Consider the following 26,664-nt stretch of genomic DNA (forward strand, 5'->3'; position numbering starts at 1 on the left):
GTGGTGTTTTCCGTAGATATTTTCAAGAATACCTGAATCTCTTCCTGTCTGACGGACTCTCTTTGAGGCTAGCTGAATCTCTTCCTGACTGACAGACACTCTTTGAGGTTAGCTGAATCTCTTTCTGTGTGGGACCTTACAAAGCGATCTTTTCAAGATGACCTTACACATTGAGCTTTTCCTATAATCGTTTCGATACTACCTTATGCTTTACAAGCTTGGCTACATACCACCTACAAGTACTAAATCCAAGGGTGCACGCGAGTGCGTTATTTGCAAGCACACAGAACAATGAAACAGGAAGCGAAAATCTATCTGTAGCTGGTATAACGAGAGCAAAGTCGTGCTGTGTACCATGGACTACTTCGTTGATTATTACGCACCTCCAAAGTACTGAGTGTGTAATACAGTATTTACACTTCCTGTGTAAATAGTGTGTGACACTGTACATATTGTAATTTTAGTGAATTTTGACAACGTAATATAGTGACAATAAACATTTATTTTGGACACTTTACTGACACATGTATCACAGTTCCATGGAAAATTATGAACATTCTACTGTATACATATTGTAAAGGTCACAAATATGCATCATATACGGTAAAAGAAACGAATAAAACTGCATTGTAAATACATAAAAAAAATATTTGAAAATATATTTGTGGCAACACGCTGTGCTTGAATGGCCTGCGCGACCGTGTCTGGGAGCTTCACACACGGGCGACCAGGCCCTGATGACCTCACAGCGCACCTTGTCCACGTCCTCAAAGCCAAAGTAAGTGGAATTTGGTAATTATGTTTACATAGACATGTTCAGGGAAGGTAATTTATCATTTTACAAAGAAAAATGACTTTTTGGGAACATTTGATGTCATGCACACTGGGGGAATTTCACAATAAACACAGTACATCACAGTGGTTACATGGGGACACTCGTTTTGTATGACGTCCGTTTCACATGACGAATATGGAATGGATTAAATTCGTTATTCGAGGTGCCACTGTACATTGAATAGTGTGGGGCTTAAGACTCCTCCTTGGGGGGTCCTGAGTTCCATATTCATTGTTCTTGAGATTGCTCCATTGAAGCAGACCTTGGCTTTCCTCCCTGTGAGGTAGTCTTCAATCCATTTCATGAGTCTCCCCTTGACACCCATGCATGCAAGCTCATCCAGGATCGCAATCCCCTGTAATTTGTCGAAAGTTCCTTTGATGTCAACAAATACAGAGTACTTGTACAGCTGTGTCATTAACCTGGTAATTAACTATACAATTTGCTGTGCTATGTTCTTTAACAAATCCATTAACCCCCTCCCCTAACCTGCCTATTTTGTGCAACAGTCGATTTAGGATGATCCTTTCAAGCATCTTGCAAGTGCATGACACGAGACTGATAGGTCTGTAATTGCCAGTTTCAGTGGGCTTCGGTATGGGGACAATTATTGCGTGTTTCCATTGTGTGGGCAACACGCCACTTAGTTAATGATTTGTTAAACAGGTGGAGTAGTGGATTCCCAGACACTTCAGACAGAGCATTGAGTATGTCGTAGGTGATGCCATCGTCACCAGGTGCTGTACTTTTACCCTTTTTCATAGACCCCTTTACTTCCTGGATTGTGATTGGATTCCCATACTCGTCATCACTAGATTGTGCTCTTGTTATCCTAATCCTTCTGTCATTATGTTGGAGGAGCTGTTCCCTGCTTACTTCTGCAGGGAGGGAGGAGGATGATGCTGCATCACTCCACTTGTGAATTAGTTCCCCGGCCTTACCCTGAGGGGTCTTTGTGAGCTGCAGGCCAGGTTCTGCCCCTCTTAGCTATCTGAATTTTTGCCCACACTTGTCTTGCAGATGTTTCTCTTCCAATAAAGCTAGTGAATTCAAGCCATTGTCTTTCCCGCTCTTTATTCTTCTCTTCCCTGGCTACTTGACACACAGTTTTAAACAGCTCTCGGTTGCTTTTAGTGGGATGTCTCCGGTACTCTCTACTCATGCTCCTTACATTTGCTTTGATCATCTTTATGTAGTCATTCTCATACCATTTTATTTTCTTCCTCTGAGGGTTACTTCGCCCAGTTGTATGGTGTGGAACTCTGAGACAGTGCTCAATTTGGTGATTGAGGTCATCAATAAATGTATCAGTGTCTTCTGGGATTTGGTATTCCGTGAACCAGTCACTCATCCTGTAAAGCGGCCTCATATCTGATCCGAGTGATAACCTTTTTATTTTTTTTGTCTCTTTCCTTCTCTTGCTCATGTCGACGGTGGTAATCAGTGCCCAGTGGTCACTACATAAACTGTGCACAATGTGTGTACTGGCATCCGTGTCCTGTGCATTCAGCAGGAGAGCATAGTCCAGTCTTCTGCCTCTGTGGTGAGTTGGCTGTTCATCACCCAAGACTCTAAGGTTTTCACTCCCCCTGACATAGAGTGACAGTTTCTGTAAATTGACATTGGGCTGATGACAGTTGGCTTCAAAGTGTGGGTGCCAGGCATTAAGGTCACCGACCAGCAGGGTAGGTTCTTCATTAACAAATTCAGGTAGTGTGTCAAGGTCAAGTTTACTCTGTGGCACATATATGTTGATTATATGTAGGGCATTATTGTTTAAGTGAAGGGTTACCCCCAGTGATTCATAGTCATCCTCCATGTGAAGATCATCAATAATCTGTGCAGGTATGTTGTTGCTGACATAGGTAATAAGACCCCGTTTCCTGTCCCCAGAGGGCAGGGAAAACTTGCGATAACCGCTGAACCTTGGGTTGAAGTTATCACCCACGAGTGTCTCCTGTAGCACTATGATGTCAGTTTGGTGTTCACGAGCGTATTGTATGATGTCATTAAGTCTGCCGCGAATGCCATTGTAGTTCCATTTTAAGATAGTGAGACTTTCTTCACCGTGGTTATCCATCGTGGAGGTGTTGGTCATCAGATGTGCTGTGTGCGGTGTTGTTGCTGGTGAGAGTGTGTGCACTGGTGGTGTTGTATGTGGTGTTGCACCACCGTCATGTGCTGGTGGTACTGTTTGTATTTGTGCGAGTGGTTAATGGTGTTGTGTATACTAGTGTCGTTGTGTTCACTGGTGGTGGTGTTGTGTTCACTAGTGGTGGTGTGTTCATTGGTGTTGATGTGTTCACTGGGCCAACAATAGCACTGAGTCTGCTGTTATGTGCCTTGGCTCGTGTTGCATCCTCATACACTAAGTTGCAACCTGCTGAGCTCGCCTGAGACAAGTTCAGCCCCTGCAGAATTTGAAGTATGTCCTCCTGAGTCTTCTGGATTGTACATAGGGTATTCTCAAGTTTATTTTGCTTGGTCATTAATTCTTGCATGAATGAGTGATTTTTTATCACGTGCGTAATCATTGCTTCCATATCGGGCGGCATTGTTTTATCTGGATCCAGTAAAGTGTTGGCTGATGAGTGAGGAGAAGGGTGGGGGGAGTGGTAGGTGGGTGAGAAGGGGAGGGAGTGGTTGGTTGGGAGGGAGGGAGGGAGGGGTTGGTTGGGAAGGACGGAGGGAGGGTCACCTGAAAGGCAGAAGAGCTGGTTGACTGGGAGGGGTTAGGGGGTAATGGTGATGAGGCAGGAATAGGGTTGTTGAGTGGGGTTGGGTTGGGGTTACTGAGTGAGGTAGGGTTGGGGTTGGTGAGTGAGGTAGAGGTGAGTGAGTTTGTGAGAGGAAGGGGGTCTGGTTGGGCCTGTGTGGGGTGGTGGTGGGTCACTCCACCACTACCCCAGGCTATTGTCTGCCTACTGTAGGCTGGACCCTGGCCCGGGTCCCGGGCTGGACCCTGACTTGCTGTGGTACTGTTCACGGAGCCATTCCCGCCCCTGAACTCTCTATGCGTTCACCTGCTGTTCGCGTCGGTGTCCTCAAGCCCTGCCAGTCAGGCTTCTTGCTGCAATACCTGTTCCAGACATGATGGGGCTGCTTGCAGTTGACACATTTGGGTATTACCCCGCCACCCGCCACCCCCATCCGGTGTAAGCTTGGCCAGACACTGCTTGGTGTTGCGAGAGCCACTGCAACTCCCACACCTAATTGGGTGATCACATTGCCACTTTCTGTGATCCCAGCGTTGACAGTTGCCACATAAGGACAGGCTGCCAATATACCTCTCGACTTTGCATGCCCTCATGCCTCGTATTTTAATGACTGGGGGCAGGTCTCCCTTCCACAGAGCAATTGCTTGATTTTTGGGCAGTCCCCCCTGGTCCAGTGTTGCGCTTGACCCAAACAATCTGTTCATAGTCCTGGAGAAATTCCACGTCAACATGAATACTGTAGTTCTTGATTATGATTTTAGTTTGTCTTGTCTGTGGGTTTGCTTCCAACAATTTAACATCCTTACTTTGTTACTCGAGACCGTGAAGTACTTCAGGGTCTCTGTGAAGTACTTCAGGGCACTGTAACCCTGCACTTGTGCGCTAACATTGCCACCTACACACCTGCTCTCTATGCGATACACCGCTCTGTGTGTGTGGTCGGCCTTAATAATCCATATGTACTTCTCTGCTGCTGTCAGTCCCATTGCAGGAAAGATTAGGGTGTGCCACTCACTGTCTTCGTCTTGTCGTTGTTGTTGTTGTTGTTGCTGCTGCTGCTGTTGCTGCTCACCCTGTCGCTATAACCTGTCCTGTTTCATGCTGTTTCTGCTTTGGACTACTTGGAAGTTACCATCATCCTCTGTTGTAGAGTCACCTGTACCATTACTGTTGCAGGGCCCTGGGTTGGGATCCTCACTGGAGGGCCCTGGGTTGGGATCTGTACCTGAGGGCCCCTAGCAGGGAAGGGAGCCCACGCCGGGGGGGAAGGGGGGGGGGGGGCTGTTACGGTTCCTGGGCACACTAGCCATACTCACATGTTGTCTCGACTGACTTCGCATTACACGATCCATCTATTTGCTGCGGCTCATTTCATATGTGTCTTGGGTGGTATGTCTACCCCGCACATACATACACATATAGACACCCACAAGGCACTAGGGTCACAGTTCTCACATGTAGTGTAGGGGTACTATACAGTATGGGGTGTCCTGGCAGTCTCTCGTGTAAACACACTAGTCTCACACACAAACCGCGAACTTGGGAAGGGAGGGCACAAAGACTATATTACACAACACAAAGACTATATTATGACTTGATGCTAGGCAAGGAAGTGAATGAGATGTATGGCAAGTTTTGTGAAATATATGATAAAGGCACAAAAAAATTTATACCAAAACAGAGATGCAGAACTAGGAAACAGGATTGGTTCAATAGAAATTGCGAGAGGGCTAGAGACCGAAAGACACAAAAATGGAATCAATACAGGAAGAGGCCGAACCCCCAAACATACCAGCGATACAAAGATGCAAGAAACAACTACACGGCAGTGAGGAGAGAGGCAGAAAGAAATTTTGAAAAAGGGATTGCGGACAAATGTAAAACAGAACCAGGTCTATTCTATAAATTCATAAACAACAAATTGCAGGTAAAGGATAATATTCAGAGGTTGAAAATGGGAAATAGATTCACGGAAGATGAAAAGGAAATGTGTGAAACACTAAACGAAAAGTTCCAAAGTGTGTTTGTACAAAATGAAATCTTTAGGGAACCAGATACAATAAGAATTCCAGAGAACAACATAGAGCGGATAGAGGTGTCTAGAGACGAAGTGGAAAAAATGCTCAAGGAGCTCGGTAAGAACAAAGCAGCTGGCCCAGATGGCGTTTCACCATGGGTTCTGAGAGAATGTGCATCTGAGCTCAGCATTCCACTTCACCTGATCTTTCAGGCATCCCTGTGTACAGGAATCGTAGCAGACGGGTGGAAACAGGCTAACATAGTTCCAATCTACAAAAGTGGCAGCAGGGAAGACCCCCTCAATTATAGACCTGTATCATTGACAAGTGTAATAGTGAAAGTATTGGAAAAACTAATCAAAACTAAATGGGTAGAACACCTAGAGAGAAATGATATAATATCAGACAGACAGTATGGTTTTCGATCTGGAAGATCCTGTGTATCGAATTTACTCAGTTTCTATGATCGAGCCACAGAGATATTACAGGAAAGAGATGGTTGGGTTGACTGCATCTATCTGGACCTAAAAAAGGCTTTCGACAGAGTTCCACATAAGAGGTTGTTCTGGAAACTGGAAAATATTGGAGGGGTGACAGGTAAGCTTCTATCATGGATGAAAAATTTTCTGACTGATAGAAAAATGAGGGCAGTAATCAGAGGCAATGTATCAGAATGGAGAAATGTCACTAGTGGAGTACCACAGGGTTCAGTTCTTGCACCAGTGATGTTTATTGTGTACATAAATGATCTACCAGTTGGTATACAGAATTATATGAACATGTTTGCTGATGATGCTAAGATAATAGGAAGGATAAGAAATTTAGATGATTGTCATGCCCTTCAAGAAGACCTGGACAAAATAAGTATATGGAGCACCACTTGGCAAATGGAATTTAATGTTAATAAATGTCATGTTATGGAATGTGGAATAGGAGAACATAGACCCCACACAACCTATATATTATGTGAGAAATCTTTAAAGAATTCTGATAAAGAAAGAGATCTAGGAGTGGTTCTAGATAGAAAACTATCACCTGAGGACCACATAAAGAATATTGTGCAAGGAGCCTATGCTATGCTTTCTAACTTCAGAATTGCATTTAAATACATGGATGGCGATATACTAAAGAAATTGTTCATGACTTTTGTTAGGCCAAAGCTAGAATATGCAGCTGTTGTGTGGTGCCCATATCTTAAGAAGCACATCAAAAAACTGGAAAAGGTGCAAAGACATGCTACTAAGTGGCTCCCAGAACTGAAGGGCAAGAGCTACGAGGAGAGGTTAGAAGCATTAAATATGCCAAAACTAGAAGACAGAAGAAAAAGAGGTGATATGATCACTACATACAAAATAGTAACAGGAATTGATAAAATCGACAGGGAAGACTTCCTGAGACCTGGAATTTCAAGAACAAGAGGTCATAGATTTAAACTAGCTAAACACAGATGCCGAAGAAATATAAGAAAATTCACCTTCGCAAATAGAGTGGTAGACGGTTGGAACAAGTTAAGTGAGAAGGTGGTGGAGGCCAAGACCGTCAGTAGTTTCAAAGCGTTATATGACAAAGAGTGCTGGGAAGACGGGACACCACGAGCGTAGCTCTCATCCTGTAACTACACTTAGGTAATTACACTTAGGTAATTACACACGAGTGATGCCTGGGGCCCCAGGTACTGTGGGGCAGCCCACATACCTCACAACGCTCCCCTCAGCGTGCCTCGATATTGCCACATAAAGAATTACTGTCTTAATTTCTGGCCAATTCACACATCCACGGCCTACCACAGTTAGTAGGAGGGGAGGTGCACACTTAGTACCGCTGTTGGTGACCTATTTGGCGCACTAAAGATTAGACCTTAGGCCTAGGCCTATGTTGAACAGGAAGATTGATACATCCTACCTGCTCCTTCTCCTCTAGCATGAGGGGCAACTGCTTTGGCACCATGTCCTGGGCTGACATTCGAGCGCGGGGCTTTAGGCGGTCGAACAGGGTCCTGGCTGCTTGTTGCCTCGTGCACGTCCCTAGGCCTAGTCGGGCCTGTGTCGTTTTGGGTCGGTGGTTGCAGCCAGTTGTCTCAACTTCGAATTGTGGAGTGAGCAACAACCACCTCCCGGGTAAGTCCCTGCGTTCTTCCTCTGTGGGTAGTTAGCTCCGGGGAGCCGAAGGGGTTTCCCCCAGAAAACCAGCGTTGAATGTAATGAAATGCCATTTTCGGGGTGAGACCCGGAGGCTCCCCGGCATCCCTCCCTCCCCCCGGTCGGCATTTTTTTCGAGTGTTTTGACATCCAGCCTCAGAACTGATGGGTGGATAGCTGGCGTGAAGAGTCTGGGGCTCCCCCTTCTCCCTCCTGGGGAGGGGGGAGCTGCACAGACAGCGGCGAGGTGACATGTGACATCATGATCGCTTGCTCGTTTCTTTTAGGGGAGTTCTATCCCTTTGTTCTGCTTTTGGTAACAACAATTTTTACCAGAATAGGGATTTGTTTTAGAAGCTTACCTTTCTGGGTGCCTGACCCGGTCGATGGCAGACATAGAATGCTTCCAACCACACGGGGGTTTCTGTAGGCCATTGGTCCCCATGCCTGTTTGAGGGGGCCAGGTTCTGGCTCGCAGTCCCCGGTAGGCTCACAGAACTCCATACACATGACTGATGGCAAAGTCTGACATTAGCATATCAGTCTAGTAAGCTCCAGGGAGCCTCCGGGTCTCACCCAGAAAATGGCGTTTAATTACATTCAACGCTGGTTTATTAATAAATTTTTAAAGCAGTTATTGTAAAAGATATCCCTATTTGATGCCAGGTAGTTTATTGGATTTCAACAAATAATATTCATTACTTTACTTTCATATATGATTGACTTGCTTTGTAGTATTTTTAACTTTTATTATTGTATGTAATACCTTTTAGTATCCTAAGAAATTAAGCAATTTTGTGCTGTTACAGCCACTCTACAGATTTTGAGGTGCATCGCAACTGGCTGGCCATTACTCACAGTCTTCCCATTGATAAGTGGTATTTTGAGCAGACGTCAGAATGGACTCTTGATTACCCTCCTCTCTTTGCCTGGTTTGAGTGGCTGTTGGCCAAGGTCAGTGAATATCTTTCTTTCTAGTAACTTTATGGTTAATTTTTGCAGTAGCTATATGGTCATATTTTTTAGTGTTAGCATTTGTTAGCCATTAAGCAGCACAATAGAGTTTTCTGTGGGGAGCCCCTATGGCTCCCTGGAGCTTATCGGGCTAATGTATGTTATAATAGACCGGGACATTAGCTAAGGAGTTCAGACCTACCAGGGACCAGCGCCAGAACCTGGCCCCTTCAGAGAGGTTTCAGGGAGCAATGGCCCTGGAAAACCCCTTGTGGTTGGGGTTTTCCTTATCTGCCATCGACCGGGGTTAGGCACCCAGAAAGGTAGGCATAACAAAACAAACCGCACATGGTAAAAACTAAAACAAAAACCGAACATAGAGGTAGAAACTCCCTACAATCACAAGGAAACAAGCAAACAAGCAAACATCACACTTTACTGCCGCGCCGATCGTCCGCGCAGCCTTCCCCACCCCGGGAGGGGGAGGGGGGAGCCCCGGACCTACCGCGCCGGCTGCCAAGCTCCAGTTCGTTCGCTAATGTCAACCGGGATTGACGCTTCTCTGGCCTCAGTTTCCTAGGCGGTGTTTGCCTTGTGTGGCGTTCACTGCCGTGTGTTGTGTTGTGCGGTGGCCAGAAGTACTTCATCAGTGCTGGGGCTGCATGTGCTTAGTGGCTGACTTCCCTAAGCGCCCTGTGAGTACTGCCCTTGCGTAACAGGGTTATCTTCCCTGGGGCGTTCGGGAACCATTCCCGTAGAGGTTCTTGCTGCTCGGCATTTGCCTCGCCCTTGGGCCAGCTGGGGATTGGGGCCCTTGTTTGGCCCTGGGTAGGAATTGGTATTGTGCTGGTTAGGGCGTCAAGGTGTTGCACAGCCTGCCACCTAAGCGGCGGCCGGTTTCTGTTGCCTCTGGAGACGGTGTACTTTTGCGGGGTTTTTCTTTTGTTTTTAATTTTTCATGCCTGGTGGGGGTTTCCCTAAGGTGGTTATAGTTCCACTGGTAGTGTTTGGCGGCCCTCTGCTAGGCCCCCGTGATTGTACACGTCTCAGGGGTTTTCAGTGCTATAATCTACCCTCTTGTTATGTTTGGGTTTCTTAACCGGTTAGCAACACCTTGCCCGGGCTTCCCGTAGTTGTTACCCTACGGGCCCTGGAAACCCCTGTCTGGGCTCGGGGGACCATTGCATGTGTCTTCCGGGTTCCAACCCGTCTTGTACGGGATCGTTGGTTGCTGTTCCCCTGTCTCCGGGTGACAGTCGCCATTTTTACCTCCGTCATGCTGCCTGTTGGGTCACTGACACCTTGACCCGGAGTCTTGTGAGTGATTCTCTGCTTGTTCTCCAGTACTCTCCTGATGTTATTACTGTTCTGAGTACAGGCGGCATCCGTGTTGCAAGCTTGGTTAGGTTGCTGCAACATGCTAGGTTGGTTTCCCACTCGAATGCCCCGTGGCCGCCCCGTTTGGTTAGGTGCTGTTCGCCCCTTTTCCTCCATGTTCCCAGCTTCGGACCGTCTGTGGGTTTCGGGGTCGGGGCGGGGTTTAGTTGCGTCAGAGACTCGGGAGGTTTTCAGGGGCTGCCCCGTTCGGGTTGGGGACGGAGGTTTGAGCCTGTGCGTCCTGCCAAGGCTTCTGGGTCTTACCAGCGGCCCTTTCTTGTTGCCTTTCCCATGGACTCTTGCTTTTCTTTAAGGGCGGAGGGCTTGGAGGACGGCTCTGCCCCGTGGCCTCTGTTGTTGGTTCCCGGGGCTGTGGGGGATGCCTGCTAGCAGTTCTGGGGCGGTTTTGCCCCTGCCGGGGTTGTTCTGCTGTTGGGCGACGTTTTTCGCCCATCCAGTCTGCTAGCTTCCCACATTTGCTGGCATATTTTTGTGTATTTAGCGTCAGTCACAGCCCCTGCTGGCGGCCATTTTCTTCTGCCGGTTTCACGGCGTGGCCACCAGGGCGGCGTTGCGGTTTGTTTACATGCGTCTGGGTGTGCGAGCGAGCGTCTCGGGTGAGTTTTCAAATTTTTTTCAGGGCTTTTGTTCTCCTGTTGTCGTTTCTTTGTTTTTCTGGTGTTTTCTTTCCGCTGCCTGTTCCTCTGGGAACGTTTGGGTGTTGATTTTACAACGGGTTTTTCCAATTTTTCTGTTTTGGGTCTGAGCCTTTGGGTTTAGGCTCAGTGCCCCTGGCTGGTATGCTTGCTCCCACACCTTGTTCCTCGGTTTTCGGTCTGTTGGGACCGTTTTCCCAGGGGGTTCTGCTGGGGGCTGTGCTTTGCCTTTCAGTGGTGTTCTCCGCCGGCAAATGAACCGAAATGGGGAATCGAACCCCCTGGTTCGATTCTGGGTTCCTTTGGGTTCCTTGGTTTCGTTCTGGAGGTTTCTTCCTCTTGGGCCCCCTTTTTTGGGTTCAGGGGACATTGTTTCCTCGTGTGACCCGGTTCTGCCGTCTGGAGTTCCGGGGTCTTCCTGGCTTGCAGACTGATCTTTTTGGGTCTTGGCACATATTGTGGTTGTGCTGGGACTTTGCGGTTTTGCTGTCGAGGTGGGCCTTTTGATGCAGTTTTGTGCCTTCTTTGCCTGGCCGGCGTGGTGCTCTCTGCCCACTAGTCGGCGACTTGTACTTTTACAATATATGTCCTCACCTAGTTGTGCTTGCGGGGGTTGGGCTCTGGCTCTTTGGTCCCGCCTCTCAATCGTCTATCAACAGGTAATTACCTAAGTAATTACCTAAGTGTTGTTACAGGATGAGAGCTACGCTCGTGGTGTCCCGTCTTCCCAGCATTCTTTGTCATATAACGCTTTGAAACTACTGACGGTCTTGGCCTCCACCACCTTCTCACTTAACTTGTTCCAACCGTCTACCACTCTATTTGTGAAGGTGAATTTTCTTATATTTCTTCGGCATCTGTGTTTAGCTAGTTTAAATCTATGACCTCTTGTTCTTGAAGTGCCAGGTCTCAGGAAATCTTCCCTGTCGATTTTATCAATTCCTGTTACTATTTTGTATGTAGTGATCATATCACCTCTTTTTCTTCTGTCTTCTAGTTTTGGCATGTTTAATGCTTCCAACCTCTCCTCGTAGCTCTTGCCCTTCAGTTCTGGGAGCCACTTCGTAGCATGTCTTTGCACCTTTTCCAGTTTGTTGATGTGCTTCTTAAGATATGGGCACCACACAACAACTGCATATTCTAGCTTTGGCCTAACAAAAGTCATGAACAATTTCTTTAGTATATCGCCATCCATGTATTTAAATGCAATTCTGAAGTTAGAAAGCATCGCATAGGCTCCTTGCACAATATTCTTTATGTGGTCCTCAGGTGATAGTTTTCTATCTAGAACCACCCCTAGATCTCTTTCTTTATCAGAATTCTCTAAAGATTTCTCACATAATATATAGGTTGTATGGGGTCTATGTTCTCCTATTCCACATTCCATAACATGACATTTATTAACATTAAATTCCATTTGCCAGGTGGTGCTCCATATACTTATTTTGTCCAGGTCTTCTTGAAGGGCATGACAATCATATAAATTTCTTATCCTTCCTATTATCTTAGCATCATCAGCAAACATGTTCATATAATTCTGTATACCAACTGGTAGATCATTTATGTACACAATAAACATCACTGGTGCACTGAACCCTGTGGTACTCCACTTGTGACATTTCTCCATTCCGATACATTGCCTCTGATTACTGCCCTCATTTTTCTATCAGTCAGAAAATTTTTCATCCATGATAGAAGCCTACCTGTCACCCCTCCAATATTTTCCAGTTTCCAGAACAACCTCTTATGTGGAACTCTGTCGAAAGCCTTTTTTAGGTCCAGATAGATGCAGTCAACCCAACCATCTCTTTCCTGTAATATCTCTGTTGTTCGATCATAGAAACTGAGTAAATTCGATACACAGGATCTTCCAGATCGAAAACCATACTGTCTGTCTGATATTATATCATTTCTCTCCAGGTGTTCTACCCATTTAGTTTTGATTAGCTTTTCCAATACTTTCACTATTACACTTGTCAATGATACAGGTCTATAATTGAGGGGGTCTTCCCTGCTGCCACTTTTGTAGATTGGAACTATGTTAGCCTGTTTCCACACGTCTGCTACGATTCCTGTACACAGCGATGCCTGAAAGATCAGGTGAAGTGGAATGCTGAGCTCAGATGCACATTCTCTCAGAACCCATGGTGAAACGCCATCTGGGCCAGCTGCTTTGTTCTTCCCGAGCTCCTTTAGCATATTTTCCACTTCATCTCTAGACACCTCTATCCACTCTATGTTGTTCTCTGGAATTCTTATTGTGTCTGGTTCTCTGAAGATTTCATTTTGTACAAACACACTTTGGAACTTTTCATTTAATGTTTCACACATTTCCTTTTCATTTTCCGTGAATCTGTTTCCCATTTTCAACCTCTGGATATTATCCTTTACCTGCAATTTGTTGTTTATGAATTTGTAGAATAGGCCCGGTTCTTTTTTACATTTATCTGCTATCCCATTTTCAAAATTTCTTTCTGCCTCTCTCCTTACTGCTGTATAGTTGTTTCTCGCATCTTTGTATCGCTGGTATGTTTGGGGGTTTGGCCTCTTCCTATACTGATTCCATTTTTGTGTCTTTTGGTCTCTTGCCCTCTCACAATTTCTGTCGAACCAATCCTGTTTTCTGGCCCTGCATCTCTGTTTTGGTATGAATGTTTGTGTGCCTTCCTCATATAGTTTTAAAAATTTGGCATACATTTCATTTACTTCCCTGCCTAGCAACAATTCTGTCCAATTACACTCATTAAAAAATTTTTGAAGTTCCCCATAGTTGTCTCTCCTTAAATCGAGTTTATCAACTGTTTCAATGTCCCCATTTTCTTCTAGATGATATCTTAAAGCATATTTAATGTCTAACAGGACGTGATCACTCTTTCCCAAGGGAGGAAGGTACTGGATGTCAAAAATCTCTTCTTCTTTCCTGGTGAATACTAGATCCAGTACTGACGGTACATCTCCTTCCCTCATTCTTGTGGCTTGCTTTATGTGTTGATACAAGAATGTCTCCAGAATGAGGTTCACAAATCTGCATGTCCAAAAGTCCTCCGTTCTTGCTTCATAGGCCTCCCAGTCTATTGCTCTAAAGTTGAAGTCCCCCAGTATCAACAGTCGTGATTTATCTTTATCTGCTTGTACAATAATATCTCTCATGACCATTATGAGGCCCTCTCGTTTGTCATCCAGTTCTTCCTTTGTCCATGTGTTGCTTGCTGGTGGGCTGTAGGTATTTACAATTATCAGCTTATCATCCTGATTCCAGATCTGCAATGCCATTATGTCAATATCTCGAGGGTTTTCAAATATTAACTCTTTTACCTTCAGGTGTTTTTTCACCAGTACAGCCACTCCTCCTCCCTTCCTAGTTTTCCTGTCACGTCTCCAAACTGAGTAGCCTCTTGGGAATATGACTTCATTTATTATATTTCCTTCAAGTTTCGTCTCTGATAATGCAACAATATCTGGGACCCTAAGCTGGATTATATCTTGCAACTCCAAAGTTTTTGACCTCACTCCATCTATGTTGGTATATACAATTTTCAGGAACATGTTCCCTTTTCCTTTGCTCTTTACTCCCCCTTCCACTACTGATCTTGTTGCTTTGTTTTTATGTACCATTTCACAAGCTTTCCGGTCCCTGTCACTTTGTAAAAAAAAGAATTTCTGTCGTCTTCATTTCTATCCCCATTTAGACGTTTTGCCTCAATTAGGTTCATTTTCAGCTTTTCTCTGTCTTCCTTGGAGAGGTCTTGTCTTATTGACCAAAATTTGCCAACCTCATCACTCTGCAGTTTCCTGGCATTTCTTAGCACTTCCATCATGTTTTTCACTCCATTAAACGTCACCCTCAAGGGGCGGTTCTTTTCTTTCTCATATTTTTCCTATTCTTCTAAAATCACTGACATTTTCCTTTGAGCCTTCTCCTAAACCTACTATTTTCTCTATGATTTTCATCTCTTCTGCCGCTCGGTCCACCCTAGATGGAATTTCCTTCTCTAAACATCCAAAAATGATTATGGACTTAGTTCTATCTGCAGTGTTTTGTACCAGTTTACTGTTGGTAACCAGTTCTTTCCTAATTGCTTGCCTAATTTCTGCTTCTTGTTGGTCATTTCTGGTTTTGACTTCCGAACACACTTCTTTGATAGTCTCTTTCTCTTTCACAACTTCAGCATATGTCGCTTTTATTTCTTCTTTATACTTTTCTAGTTCTTTATTCACCTCCTCTATGTGAGTTGTCAGTGAAGTTTCCAGTTGGAGATCCTTACCTAACTCTATGTTAGCCCTTAGGCTTGCTTGGAGTTGTTCACCATATGAGTCTATTTTCTTGTTTATTTCTTCAAAGTCACCACACTTCACTTTCCATGCCTCATTTTCTTTCACTAGTTCCTTGATTTGCTCCTCCTGATTTGTTACCTTGTCTGTTAATGCAGTAATAATCTTACCTTGTTGAAGCATACTCCCTTTTAGAGTGCAAAGCTCACTCCAAAGAGCTCCATTGTCCTCTTCTAATTTAAGCACTTTTTCTTCATACTTCTTTTGCATGTCCTCAATTATCTCTAACCTGCCAAGAACACCTCCTTTCCTTATATCTTGTGGTGAGAATCCTTTGAAACCATCATCTGTTGGTGTGTCTATATTCTCAGTGGTGGTGGTGGCGGCGGCCATCTTTGTTTTTGTTCTAGACCAAAACAAACTTTTCCACTCAGCTATTTTCACTCACTTTTACTTGTTTATTGTATTTTATTTGCTTTTACTCTTCCCTGAACCTTTATGTAACCTGGGACACCACTGTAGCCCTCAACCTGTTCCCAATACTTAGGTAATTCGATATTTCCAGGAGCTTGCTGCAGTGTGACTTCTGCCTCCTCCAGCTCATACACCCTCCTCATACAACCTCATACACCTATACAGGTAATTACCTAAGTGTAGTTACAGGATGAGAGCTACGCTCGTGGTGTCCCGCCTTCCCAGCACTCTTTGTCATATAACGCTTTGAAACTACTGACGGTCTTGGCCTCCACCACCTTCTCACTTAACTTGTTCCAACCGTCTACCACTCTATTTGCGAAGGTGAATTTTCTTATATTTCTTCGGCATCTGTGTTTAGCTAGTTTAAATCTATGACCTCTTGTTCTTGAAGTTCCAGGTCTCAGGAAGTCTTCCCTGTTGATTTTATCAATTCCTGTTACTATTTTGTACGTAGTGATCATATCACCTCTTTTTCTTCTGTCTTCTAGTTTTGGCATATTTAATGCTTCTAACCTCTCCTCGTAGCTCTTGCCCTTCAGTTCTGGGAGCCACTTAGTAGCATGTCTTTGCACCTTTTCCAGTTTGTTGATGTGCTTCTTAAGATATGGGCACCACACAACAGCTGCATATTCTAGCTTTGGCCTAACAAAAGTCATGAACAATTTCTTTAGTATATCGCTATCCATGTATTTAAATGCAATTCTGAAGTTAGAAAGCATTGCATAGGCTCCTTGCACAATATTCTTTATGTGGTCCTCAGGTGATAGTTTTCTATCTAGAACCACTCCTAGATCTCTTTCTTTATCAGAATTCTTTAAAGATTTCTCACATAATATATAGGTTGTGTGGGGTCTATGTTCTCCTATTCCACATAACATAATATGACATTTATTAACATTAAATTCCATTTGCCAAGTGGTGCTCCATATACTTATTTTGTCCAGGTCTTCTTGAAGGGCATGACAATCATCTAAATTTCTTATCCTTCCTATTATCTTAGCATCATCAGCAAACATGTTCATATAATTCTGTATACCAACTGGTAGATCATTTATGTACACAATAAACATCACTAGTGCAAGAACTGAACCCTGTGGTACTCCACTTGTGACATTTCTCCATTCCGATACATTGCCTCTGATTACTGCCCTCATTTTTCTATCAGTCAGAAAATTTTTCATCCATGATAGAAGCTTACCTGTCACCCCTCCAATATTTTCCAGTTTCCAGAACAACCTCTTATGTGGAACTCTGTCGAAAGCCTTTTTTAGGTCCAGATAGATGCAGTCAACCCAACCATCTCTTTCCTGTAATATCTCTGTGGCTCGATCATAGAAACTGAGTAAATTCGATACACAGGATCTTCCAGATCGAAAACCATACTGTCTGTCTGATATTATATCATTTCTCTCTAGGTGTTCTACCCATTTAGTTTTGATTAGCTTTTCCAATACTTTCACTATTACACTTGTCAATGATACAGGTCTATAATTGAGGGGGTCTTCCCTGCTGCCACTTTTGTAGATTGGAACTATGTTAGCCTGTTTCCACACGTCTGCTACGATTCCTGTACACAGGGTTGCCTGAAAGATCAGGTGAAGTGGAATGCTGAGTTCAGATGCACATTCTCTCAGAACCCATGGTGATATAGGTAATTACCTAAGTGTAATTACCTAAGTGTAGTTACAGGATGAGAGCTACGCTCGTGGTGTCCCGTCTTCCCAGCACTCTTTGTCATATAACGCTTTGAAACTACTGACGGTCTTGGCCTCCACCACCTTCTCACTTAACTTGTTCCAACCGTCTACCACTCTATTTGCGAAGGTGAATTTTCTTATATTTCTTCGGCATCTGTGTTTAGCTAGTTTAAATCTATGACCTCTTGTTCTTGAAGTTCCAGGTCTCAGGAAGTCTTCCCTGTCGATTTTATCAATTCCTGTTACTATTTTGTACGTAGTGATCATATCACCTCTTTTTCTTTTGTCTTCTAGTTTTGGCATATTTAATGCTTCTAACCTCTCCTCGTAGCTCTTGCCCTTCAGTTCTGGGAGCCACTTAGTAGCATGTCTTTGCACCTTTTCCAGTGTGTTGATGTGATGTTGATGATGAGGTAATTACCTAAGTGTAATTACCTAAGTGTAGTTACAGGATGAGAGCTACGCTCGTGGTGTCCCGTCTTCCCAGCACTCTTTGTCATATAACGTATATATATAGGTTATATATATAGGTATATAGGTATAGGTGTATAGGTTCCTGTGCCTATTGGGCTCTATCATGTCTACATGTGACATTGTATGGGGGTCAGCCTCGTTACTTGTGTGTGGAGTCACCACATTACTTCCTAATGCTTTCCCGTTACCATTCTGACACTAAAAAAAAAAAAAAAAAAAAAAAATCTATCTCTGTGGCTCTTTTGGGTACTCGGTTTCCACCTGTGTCCCCTAGTGCGTGTGCCCCTTGTGTTACATAGCCTGTCCTTATCAACCCTGTCAATTCCCTTGGGTATCTTGAATGTGGTGATCAGGTCTCCCCTCACTCTTCGTCTTCCAGCGAAGTGTGGTTTAATTCCCGTAGTCTCTCCTCATGACTTGGGTAGTGTACTTTTTCTTTCGGAAAGGGTTCTGTTCCCTTCTCTGTTGACTGGGCGCTGGGGGAGCAGCTTGCTCTGTTGCCTCTCGCTTGGTCCCGCTATTGGTGGGCGCTTTGGGTTGTCTTCCGGCCTCTGCTGGCGTCGGAGGACGGCTTCTTCCCCTTGGGGGGGGGGGGTTCAGAGCTGGCGGGGTGGGCTTCTTCCCCTGCGCTTTGTCATTTCCAGTTCGTGGGGCGTGGTCGATCCGCCCCATCCCTCTGAGGTTCGCGTCTGCTCTTTGCAGTCATGAGCTTTTCCCGTCTGCAGTTCTTCTGGACTTCTTGACTTCTTCTGCGCCCTGGATCCTATGCCTTCCTCGGAGGACTGTTGTCTCCTGTTCGGATTCTGTTGGAGCCGGGTGCCTGGATGGTGGCCCTAGACCTCCAGGTCACTTCTTGGCACGTTCCTCTCCAGTTTTTCTGGGACTAGCACGGTTGGTGGTGGGGCTTCAGGTTTGCTGTTTTTATTGCCTTCCCTATTTTGTAATGGGCACTTCGTATACTTTTGCATCTTTACCGGATCTTAGTGCCCTGTCTGAGTCTGAGATTCGGTGTCTGGCCTACCTCGACGACTGGCTGGTGTGGGCTCCCAGTCAGTCAGCTTGTCTGCTCGCCAGGGAATGGTTCTTTCCAGATCGCCGGTTTTGGTTTCCTGGTGATCTGGAGGTTTTTCCATCTGTTTTCGTCCCGGGTTCGGACCTGGGCCTTGTTTAAGGCTCTTGGGCCCCTCATTGTCTTCCCTCCAGAAGTGTTACTGCGGCTGTGGTCCCGCCTTCGGCTGTTCAGGAGGGGGTCCCGGGTTGCTCAGCGGTTGCTTGAGCGGTTGTGCGGGAGTCTGCACTTCGGCGTGCTTGTCTGCCCGCAGAGTCAGGTTTGGCTATGGCGTCTGTTGGTTCCTGCGGAGACTCCCCTTCCGCCTCTTGCATTGATTGGGTTCCTGCGGGGATCTTGTGTTGGTGCTGCGTCACCAGCTTCCTCTTTGGGGTTTTCGGGGTTCCGTGCCTTGGCACCTCCCTGAGCCTTTGCTCGATGTGTTCACGGACGGGTCGTCTCTCGGCTGGGGCTTTGTGACCAGTGCTCACCAGGTCGGCCGAGGTTGATGGAGTCTGTCTGTCCGTCGGGCTCACAGCACTGTTCGGGTGTTCATGGCTGTCTGGTTTGCGCTTCGGAGGGTTTGGGTCACTAGGTACTCTACCATTCAGCTCTGTTCGGACTGTTCTCTGGTGGTTCTTGCCGGAACCACAGGGGTTTGGCTAACCGTGAGGTTCGTGTCCGGGGTGTGTCCTGCGTCCTGGCGGACAGCTGTCTCGGTTCATTCCTTTTCGTGGGTTGGCCAGTCGTCGCCGATTCGTTTTGTTGGCTCTGTCGGGCGTATGGACTCCTGGCCATGGACGTCTTCGGGTCAGCGTGGTCTAGGCGTCGCCTAGACCACGTGGCGCAATTTTGTGGCGCCCTTTCCCAGCTGCGAGGACTTCACGGTGGATGCTTTCGGCAGGACTGGTCGAGGTGGGGGGTACCTGTTCCTCTTCTCCCGGTCCAGCTGTTGCTTCGGATTCTGGCTTGGTTGCAGCCCATTCCCACGAGAACAGTCCTTATGGTTCCATGGTGGCCGGCCCGGCCTTCTTTTCAGACTCTGCTTGATAGGTGTCCGTACCCGGGGCGTTTTTCCTGAGGCTCCGCCTCTTTCAGCAGGCCGAATCTGTCCTGTCCGTGACTGGTTCGGCCTTCTCCTTGGCTCTTCGCGTCTGGTATTTTGACCCGGGTATCACCATCTCTATGGTGTTCAGGTGGCTTTGTTGACGGTGTCCCACCTGCAAGCTTCGTCTTGGCGACAGTATGACGTTTCATACGTTTTCTCGTGTTTTGTTTCCCCTCCGACCTTCTCATGCATCGCCTGAGCCATCCTGGTCCTTGTTCAGGGTGCCTTCTTTCTTCCCCTCAGTTTGTGATAGCCCCTTCGGTTCAGTTTCCTGCTCTTTGGTACTGGTGGTAGCTTTATAGGTGTGCAGCCTTTCTCTCTCCTGGCGACGGTCGAAACGGTTGCTTTCCGGAGGGGTTCTTGGGGTATTGGTACTTGATTGGTTTGGCCGGGAGGTGCGTCCTATGTTGTCTGGTTGTGCTTTTTGCTGTAGCCGGCGTACCGTGTCTGGGGATGCGCTGTGGTTGATCCGGTTCCTTCGTTCCCTGTTTTCAGGGCTCGGGTCTCCCAGGTCGTCTGCAGTGTTTTCATTCTTCCAGCCTGCGGTCTGTCTTTGCGCCAGTGCTGTTCAGACGTTTGCAGCTTTTGCTGCTGTGTTGGTGACGTCTCGGGCTCATTTCGGGCGCAGGGATTTGTGGGTCGCACAGGTTCTTGGCCGCCCATCCTTATGCGCGTCTGCTCCTGGGCGTTCTTGTTGCCTTGGGTCGCAGGTTTGCGACCAGTTGTCTTGGCTTTGCGTTGCAGAGTTTGTGGCGGCCGCCTCCCGGGTTAGCTCTTTCTTTTCCTTCTCTTTGGGTATGTAGCTCCAGGGAGCCGTAGGGGCTCCACACAGAAAACCAGCATTGAATGTAATGAAACGCCATTTTCTGGGTGAGCCCCAGAGGCTCCCTGGCAACCCTCCCTCCCACCGGTCGGCAGTTTTTTCGCGTTGGTTGAAGCTTAGCTTCTGAACTGGAGCTTGGCAGCCGGCGCGGTAGGTCCGGGGCTCCCCCCTTCCCCTCCCGGGGCGGGGAGGGCTGCGCGGACGATCGGTGCGGCAGTAAAGTGTGATGTTTGCTTGTTTCCTTGTGATTGTAGGGAGTTTCTACCTGTATGTTCGGTTTTTGTTTTAGTTTTTACCATGTGGGGTTTGTTTTGTTATGCCTACCTTTCTGGGTGCTTAACCCCGGTCGATGGCAGATAAGGAAAACCCCAACCACAAGGGGTTTTCCAGGGCCATTGCTCCCTGAAACCTCTCTGAAGGGGCCAGGTTCTGGCGCTAGTCCCTGGTAGGTCTGAACTCCGTAGCTAATGTCTCGGTCTAATATAACATACATTAGCCCGATAAGCTCCAGGGAGCCTCCGGGGCTCACCCAGAAAATGGCGTTTCATTACATTCAACGCTGGTTTTTTGGAAGGGCCTCTCAGTAGCTTTCTGAAACTACATACAATACTAATTATGCCTTAGTGGACACACCAGGTCTCTTCAGAGCCACGAGAGCCTGCCAGGAGCCAGGACCACAAGCTGGCTCTCAACAGAGAAAAATCCACCAGAAAGCAAAAGTGCCACAAAACAAGCAGCTGCTGGAAAGAAGTTATTACCCTGATAAAAACAAAAAATCATTAGCAGTGGGAATCCCCTGCCTTGATGTATATGTCCTCCACCAGATGGCTGCCTAGATGACCTGGAGTCACTGTGTTCACACGAGCCTGGTGGGACAAGGGGTGCACAGACAGCTTCACTGCAACCATTATTAGTTTATGGCTTTCCGATAAGTGGGTTTTGTTAATCTATGGAACATTTAGTTCCATGCATAGCCATTGCTTTGTTTTATTCCATTTTTGTCTCGCATGTGTTTTATGTGAGGCAAATACATACATCCACCTTGCATGTGCCAAGTTTACATATCTTTCTGGTTATGGAATCAAGGTTCTTTTTCTGGGTGCCCCAGCTTTCAGTTTCCTTACCTCTTCAGTGTCATCTTCCCTGTGAAATTTGGACTGCCTCCTCTGTGAGTCGACTCTTCTCGACTCTTCTTGTCTGTGGATAATGTCTGGGTTTTTCCCCCTCTATGAGGCATGCTGATTGGAAGTGTTAGAAGTTAACTATGTGCTTGTGTGGTTGTTATGCTTGGCTTGACTCTTGTGTAATGACCTGTAGCCTGTAATGACCCGAGGGTGTGCTTGCTGGTGATAGCTTATACCTTTCCTCTCTACCTGGGTTCTAATTGGGGGGTCTGTGTTTGTTCTGCCATTGTTGAATTCCCTGTGCCTGGTTTACCTGGTTGTGTGAGGTTGGTCAGATGGGTGTTTTCCCTCGTTCAGTTTTGTGTCTTAGCGGACAGGTATGGCTTCCTCTCCTGCCTCTTAACACTTTCCCACCAAGAGCGTGCACTCTGTTTGTATGCACGAACCGCACCTGGTGGTGAGGTCGAGCGCGTGGCGACACCGAAATGAGTATTCTCGTTTCGGTTTTCTCACCTAATTCTCGTGCTACGTCATTCGTTTTGGTATCATTGTGTTCGTAATAGAATTCCCTACAGGTATATATATGCATATAATGTCCAAAAGCCTGGCGTGACTTCCCACAGCAAAGCCTAAAGTCGGCAAAAGTTACCTGTGAGCCCACAAAATCAGTAAAATGTATATACTTGTTTCAGTTTTCTCACCTTAATTCTTGTGCTACGTCATTCGTTTTGGTATCATTGTGTTCGCAATTAAATTTTCTGCAGGTGTATATGCATATATTGTCCAAAAGCCTGTCGTGACTCCCCTTAGCAAAGCCTAAAGTGACCTGTGAACGAGCACCAATTGGAACACCCACAACCTAATGTACTCACCTAGTTGTACTCACCTAGTTGTGCTTGCCGGGGTTGAGCACTGGCTCTTTGTATAGCGTGTATAGCCGTTCAGTTTGATAACATCAAATTTTGTGTTACGTTGCTCATTTTGGTATCAAATTGTTCGCAGTATAAAGGCGCATATTTTAAAACTAGTCCCATAATAATAGAGCAATAAATGTTATTTTAACAAATATTTTAAATTTTTTGACGCACATCATCACAAAATTATTTATATCTTTCCAGTGTTCTGACATCAATTTTCGGGTTACAATTTTTCATTTGGGTATCAAATTGTGCGCACTTTAACCGTTAAACTACACAACACTTCATATACCGTGTTGAGTAACTTACCCAAAATTGTGCATCACGTCATATGACGTGTTGGAGTCCTACGCAAGATTTAAATGGCCTGCGGATACAAGGGGTTCACAGCAATTTCATCAGGGCTCTTGTAAACAGACACCATTTATTTCTGGGGGGAGCCCCTTCGGCTCCCTGGAGCTATCCAGCTATCCAGGCTGAATTAATATGTATAACTTTCTGGCATCGGTCAATGCATGGAGTTCTTGCCTACCGGGGACCACGAGCCAGAACCTGGCCCCTTCTAGAGAGGCACGAGGAGCAATGGCCTATAGAGACTCCCCTTATGATTGGGAGCATTCTATATCTGCCATTGACCGGGACAGGCACCCAGAAATGTAGGCGCCCCAAAACAAACCCCTATTCTGGTAAACAATTGCGACCGAAGACCGAACAGGTGGACAGAACTCTTGAAATGAAAATTAGCCCTCACGACGTCATCATGTCGCCGCGCCGCCGTCTGCACACCCCCCCCACTCCCCGGGAGGGGGAAAGGGGGTAGCCCCAGACTCCAACGTCGGCGACCCAACCATTAGTTCTCAGGCTGATGGGATCTGGTGCGGTCGTGCCTCTGGCTCCTGTTTGCAGTTGCAGTTCTGTGCCTGGAGGTGTGAGCTGTCCCTTCCGGTGGTGTGTGGGCCAGGAGTATTATTCCACGGTGCTCGGGCTGCATGCGCTTAGGGTTATCTTCCCTAGGTGCCCTGTAAGTACAGCCCTTGGGGCTTAGGGCTACCTACCCTGGGTCGCCTTGGGGTCTACCTCCGCTGTACCGTGTACTGCTCGGTACTTGGCCGCCGAGGTCAAGCTGGGGGTCAGCTGGGTTTTTTTCTTGCCCTTGTTTGTCTCTGGGTAGGGGGTAGTTTTCGTCACTGGTAGGGGTGCAAGGTACTGCACAGCTAGTTTTCACCATTAACAGCGGCCGGCTCTGTTCTGCCGAGGTACGTTGTCCTCTTGCGGGGTTTTTCTTTTGTTTTTGTTTTTTGACTGGTGGGGGTCTGCCTATTTGGTCCGCCATCGCTGTTCTTGGGGTTTGTCTCAATTTTGTTTAATTGGTGGTACTCCCCGCTTGGCTCCCGTGAGTGTACACGTCCCGGGGGTTCAGCTATAGCAGTTTGTTGGTAGTTTTAGGTGCTGGTTTGCAGTACCCTGCCTGGGCTTCCCTTAGCGTGTTACCAAGGCTAAGGGCCCTGGAAAACCCCGCGGGGGCTACGTGGTCCGATGGATGTGACCCTTGATTCCCCCCCTTGCGTCCTGCGAGTTGAAGGTTGCTCTGTCCCCTTGTCTCAGGGGGACACTCACCGGTTTTGCCTCCACCATGCTGCCTGTTGGGTCGGTGATTGTTTTGACCCAGAGTTGTGCAACGTGTATTGTCTGTACGTTCTCCAGTTCACCCAGGCTACTTTGCCTGATATGCGGGTGAGGGCAGCTGAGGTGTTGCATGCTCACTTTAGGTTGCTGCAACGCGCTAGGTTAGTCGCTGCCCCGGATGCCCCAAGACTGCCCCGTTTTGGTTATAGTCGCTTCGGCTCTGGTTCCGTCCGCCCCTCCGAGTCCTTCCCCTTCTGTTGCTCGTTTGGTCCCCTCCCCCCCCCCCCCAACTTGCTGCTGGCTCCTAAATGTCTGAGGATTTCGGAGCCGGGGCTGGGTTTAGTTGGTTGTGAGACTCGAGCAGTCTCGGGGGTGTCCCCTTCTGGGGCAGTGGCGGAGGCATTCAAGCCTGGTCCTTCTGCCGAAGTTTCTGGGTCTGGCCAGTGGGCCCCCTTTGTTCCTGCATTGTCGGCTGCTCCCACCTTTTCTTTGGGGGTGGGGGCTCAGGAGGAAGGCTCGGCCCCGGGCCCTCTGGTTGAGGTTCCTGGGGTTGGGGAGGGGTTGGCTTGGGGGCCTTGTGCCCCGTTGGACCCCGCCTGGGTTTTTTTGACCTCAGAGCGGGGCTTGGTGTTACAAGGAGAGGGGTTCTCTTTCGCTCCCTCTGCGTACGAATTGGATTTGGTGTCCACCCCTCCCTGGGTTCGGTTCCGTGATCCCGAGGGTTCTTCGGTTCCGTCTTTCCAGAGGTTTCCCGCTTCCCGTGTTTCATCTTCGGAGGTGCGGGAGGCCTCGGCGGCTTACCTCTTGTGTGACCCGGATTATGCCTTCCAGATGGATCCTCGTTCCTTCGTGTACGGATCTCCTGGTTCGTGCTGGTTTCATTATGAAGTTCCGGAGTCGTCCTGGTTGGCAGACTGTCCTCTCTTTTCGTTGGAGGCTTGGCACACGTTCTGTTGGTCCTGCGCGCTTGAGTGGCGAGAGGTTTCCTTGGCGTTGCAGGTTTTCCTGGGGGGCGCTTTCGAGCATCTGAATGCTTGTTTGTTCGCCCCTGCCCTTCCGCGGGATGTTGGTGTCATGCAGCATCACGTGCAGGTTCCTTCCCTCTAGGCTGTCTTGATTGCAGAGGATTTGCGGACTCGTGGCCTGCTTGCTTCGGCTCTGCGTTTCTTTTCCCTCCTTGAGCTGTCCTCGGATTGGCTCAAGTTGGATGTGGGAGCGCTGGGGTCGCTGCCGGGACTGGTGCGCTGCCCTCAGCTGTGCGGGCATCGTCTGATTTGTTGAAGCTCTTCGCGCCCATCTTGCATGATGCGGTTTCGCAGTTCTATGCTTCTCGCCTCCCATGTCGGAGTCTGCCTGGGCCCTGGCTCTTCGTTTGTCCTCGCCCTTTTGTCCGTTGCTGTTTGCGGAGTCTGCTGTGGGGCAGTATCAGCAGGCGGCCTCGGTCAGTTGTCGGCCTATGTCGGAGTTGTTGCTCCGTGGGGCTCGTGGGGGGCCTTCCCGGAAGGGTCGTGCCAGGGATCGGGGGTCTTTTCGTCAGGGTAGGCCTTTGGTGCCAGATTCGGGGCTGGGGGCGCCTTCGGTTCTGGCTGTTGCTGGACGGAGTGGGCTCCATCCTGTTCGCCGCCTCGGTTCTCACAAGGCGCGTCGGCCCTTTCGCGGTTCGTCCCATTGAAGGGGCGATGTGGGGGCGGCTCACCCGGTTTGCCCACACACCTGGTCCCACGATTCATGGGCTTTTCGGGTCGTTTCGTGCCGCTTGTGGTGGCCTTGGGTGGCCTTTCCTCCTTCGGGGGGTTTGGGGCTGGCGGGCCAGGCCTCTTCTCCTGTGCTCTGTCGGGTCATCTCGGAGTGGGTTTGCTTGGGCGTGGTCGAAACGACGTCGTCCCTCAGGTGGGTTTCCCGCCTGTTTCCGGTCCCGAAACGGGACTGTGCGGACCTCCGGTTCATTCTGGACTTGTCCGGTCTGAACCCGTGGGTGTTGTGCCCCTCCTTTTGGATGACTAGGCTGTCTCAGGTCCGTCTTCTTTTGGAGAGGGGCGCTTGGATCGTGTCCCTGGATCTCAAGGATGCGTATTGGCACGTCCCGGTTCATCTGGGGTTCAGGGACTGGCTAGGTTTTGTTCTGGGGCATCATGGTTACCGCTTTTGTTGTCTTCCCTTCGGGTTGAATCTGGAGCCACACGTTTTCACACGCCTCACTTGAGTCGTGGTGGCCCACCTGCGTCTGCTAGGTGTTCGGGTGCTGGCCTATCTCGACGACTGGCTGGTTTGGGCTCCCAGCCAGTCCGCGTGTCTGCTCGCCAGGGATTTGGTTCTTTCCCAGCTTGCCAGGTTCGGGTTCTTGGTGAACTGGAGGAAGTCCCATCTGGTTCCCTCTCAGGTTTGGTCTTGGCTGGGTCTGGG

At 47.7% G+C, this 26,664-nt stretch overlaps 1 protein-coding gene across 3 annotated transcripts in view; it reads left to right on the plus strand.

Annotated features, from left to right (window-relative positions):
* Nucleotides 1-26,664, plus strand: part of xit (ALG6/ALG8 family glucosyltransferase xit) — a 315,565-nt gene that overhangs the window by 53,442 nt on the left and 235,459 nt on the right. For 2 of the 3 annotated variants that reach the window (XM_069330751.1, XM_069330753.1), the window contains one exon: nt 8,518-8,662. The exons of the other annotated variant lie outside the window; for it this stretch is intronic. In XM_069330751.1, the coding sequence (XP_069186852.1) occupies nt 8,518-8,662 (145 nt within the window). The remainder of the gene's footprint in view (nt 1-8,517; nt 8,663-26,664) is intronic. 3 annotated transcript variants of the gene reach the window in all.

Source organism: Procambarus clarkii, chromosome 24, assembly GCF_040958095.1.
Source record: "Procambarus clarkii isolate CNS0578487 chromosome 24, FALCON_Pclarkii_2.0, whole genome shotgun sequence".
Classification (NCBI taxonomy): domain Eukaryota; kingdom Metazoa; phylum Arthropoda; class Malacostraca; order Decapoda; family Cambaridae; genus Procambarus; species Procambarus clarkii.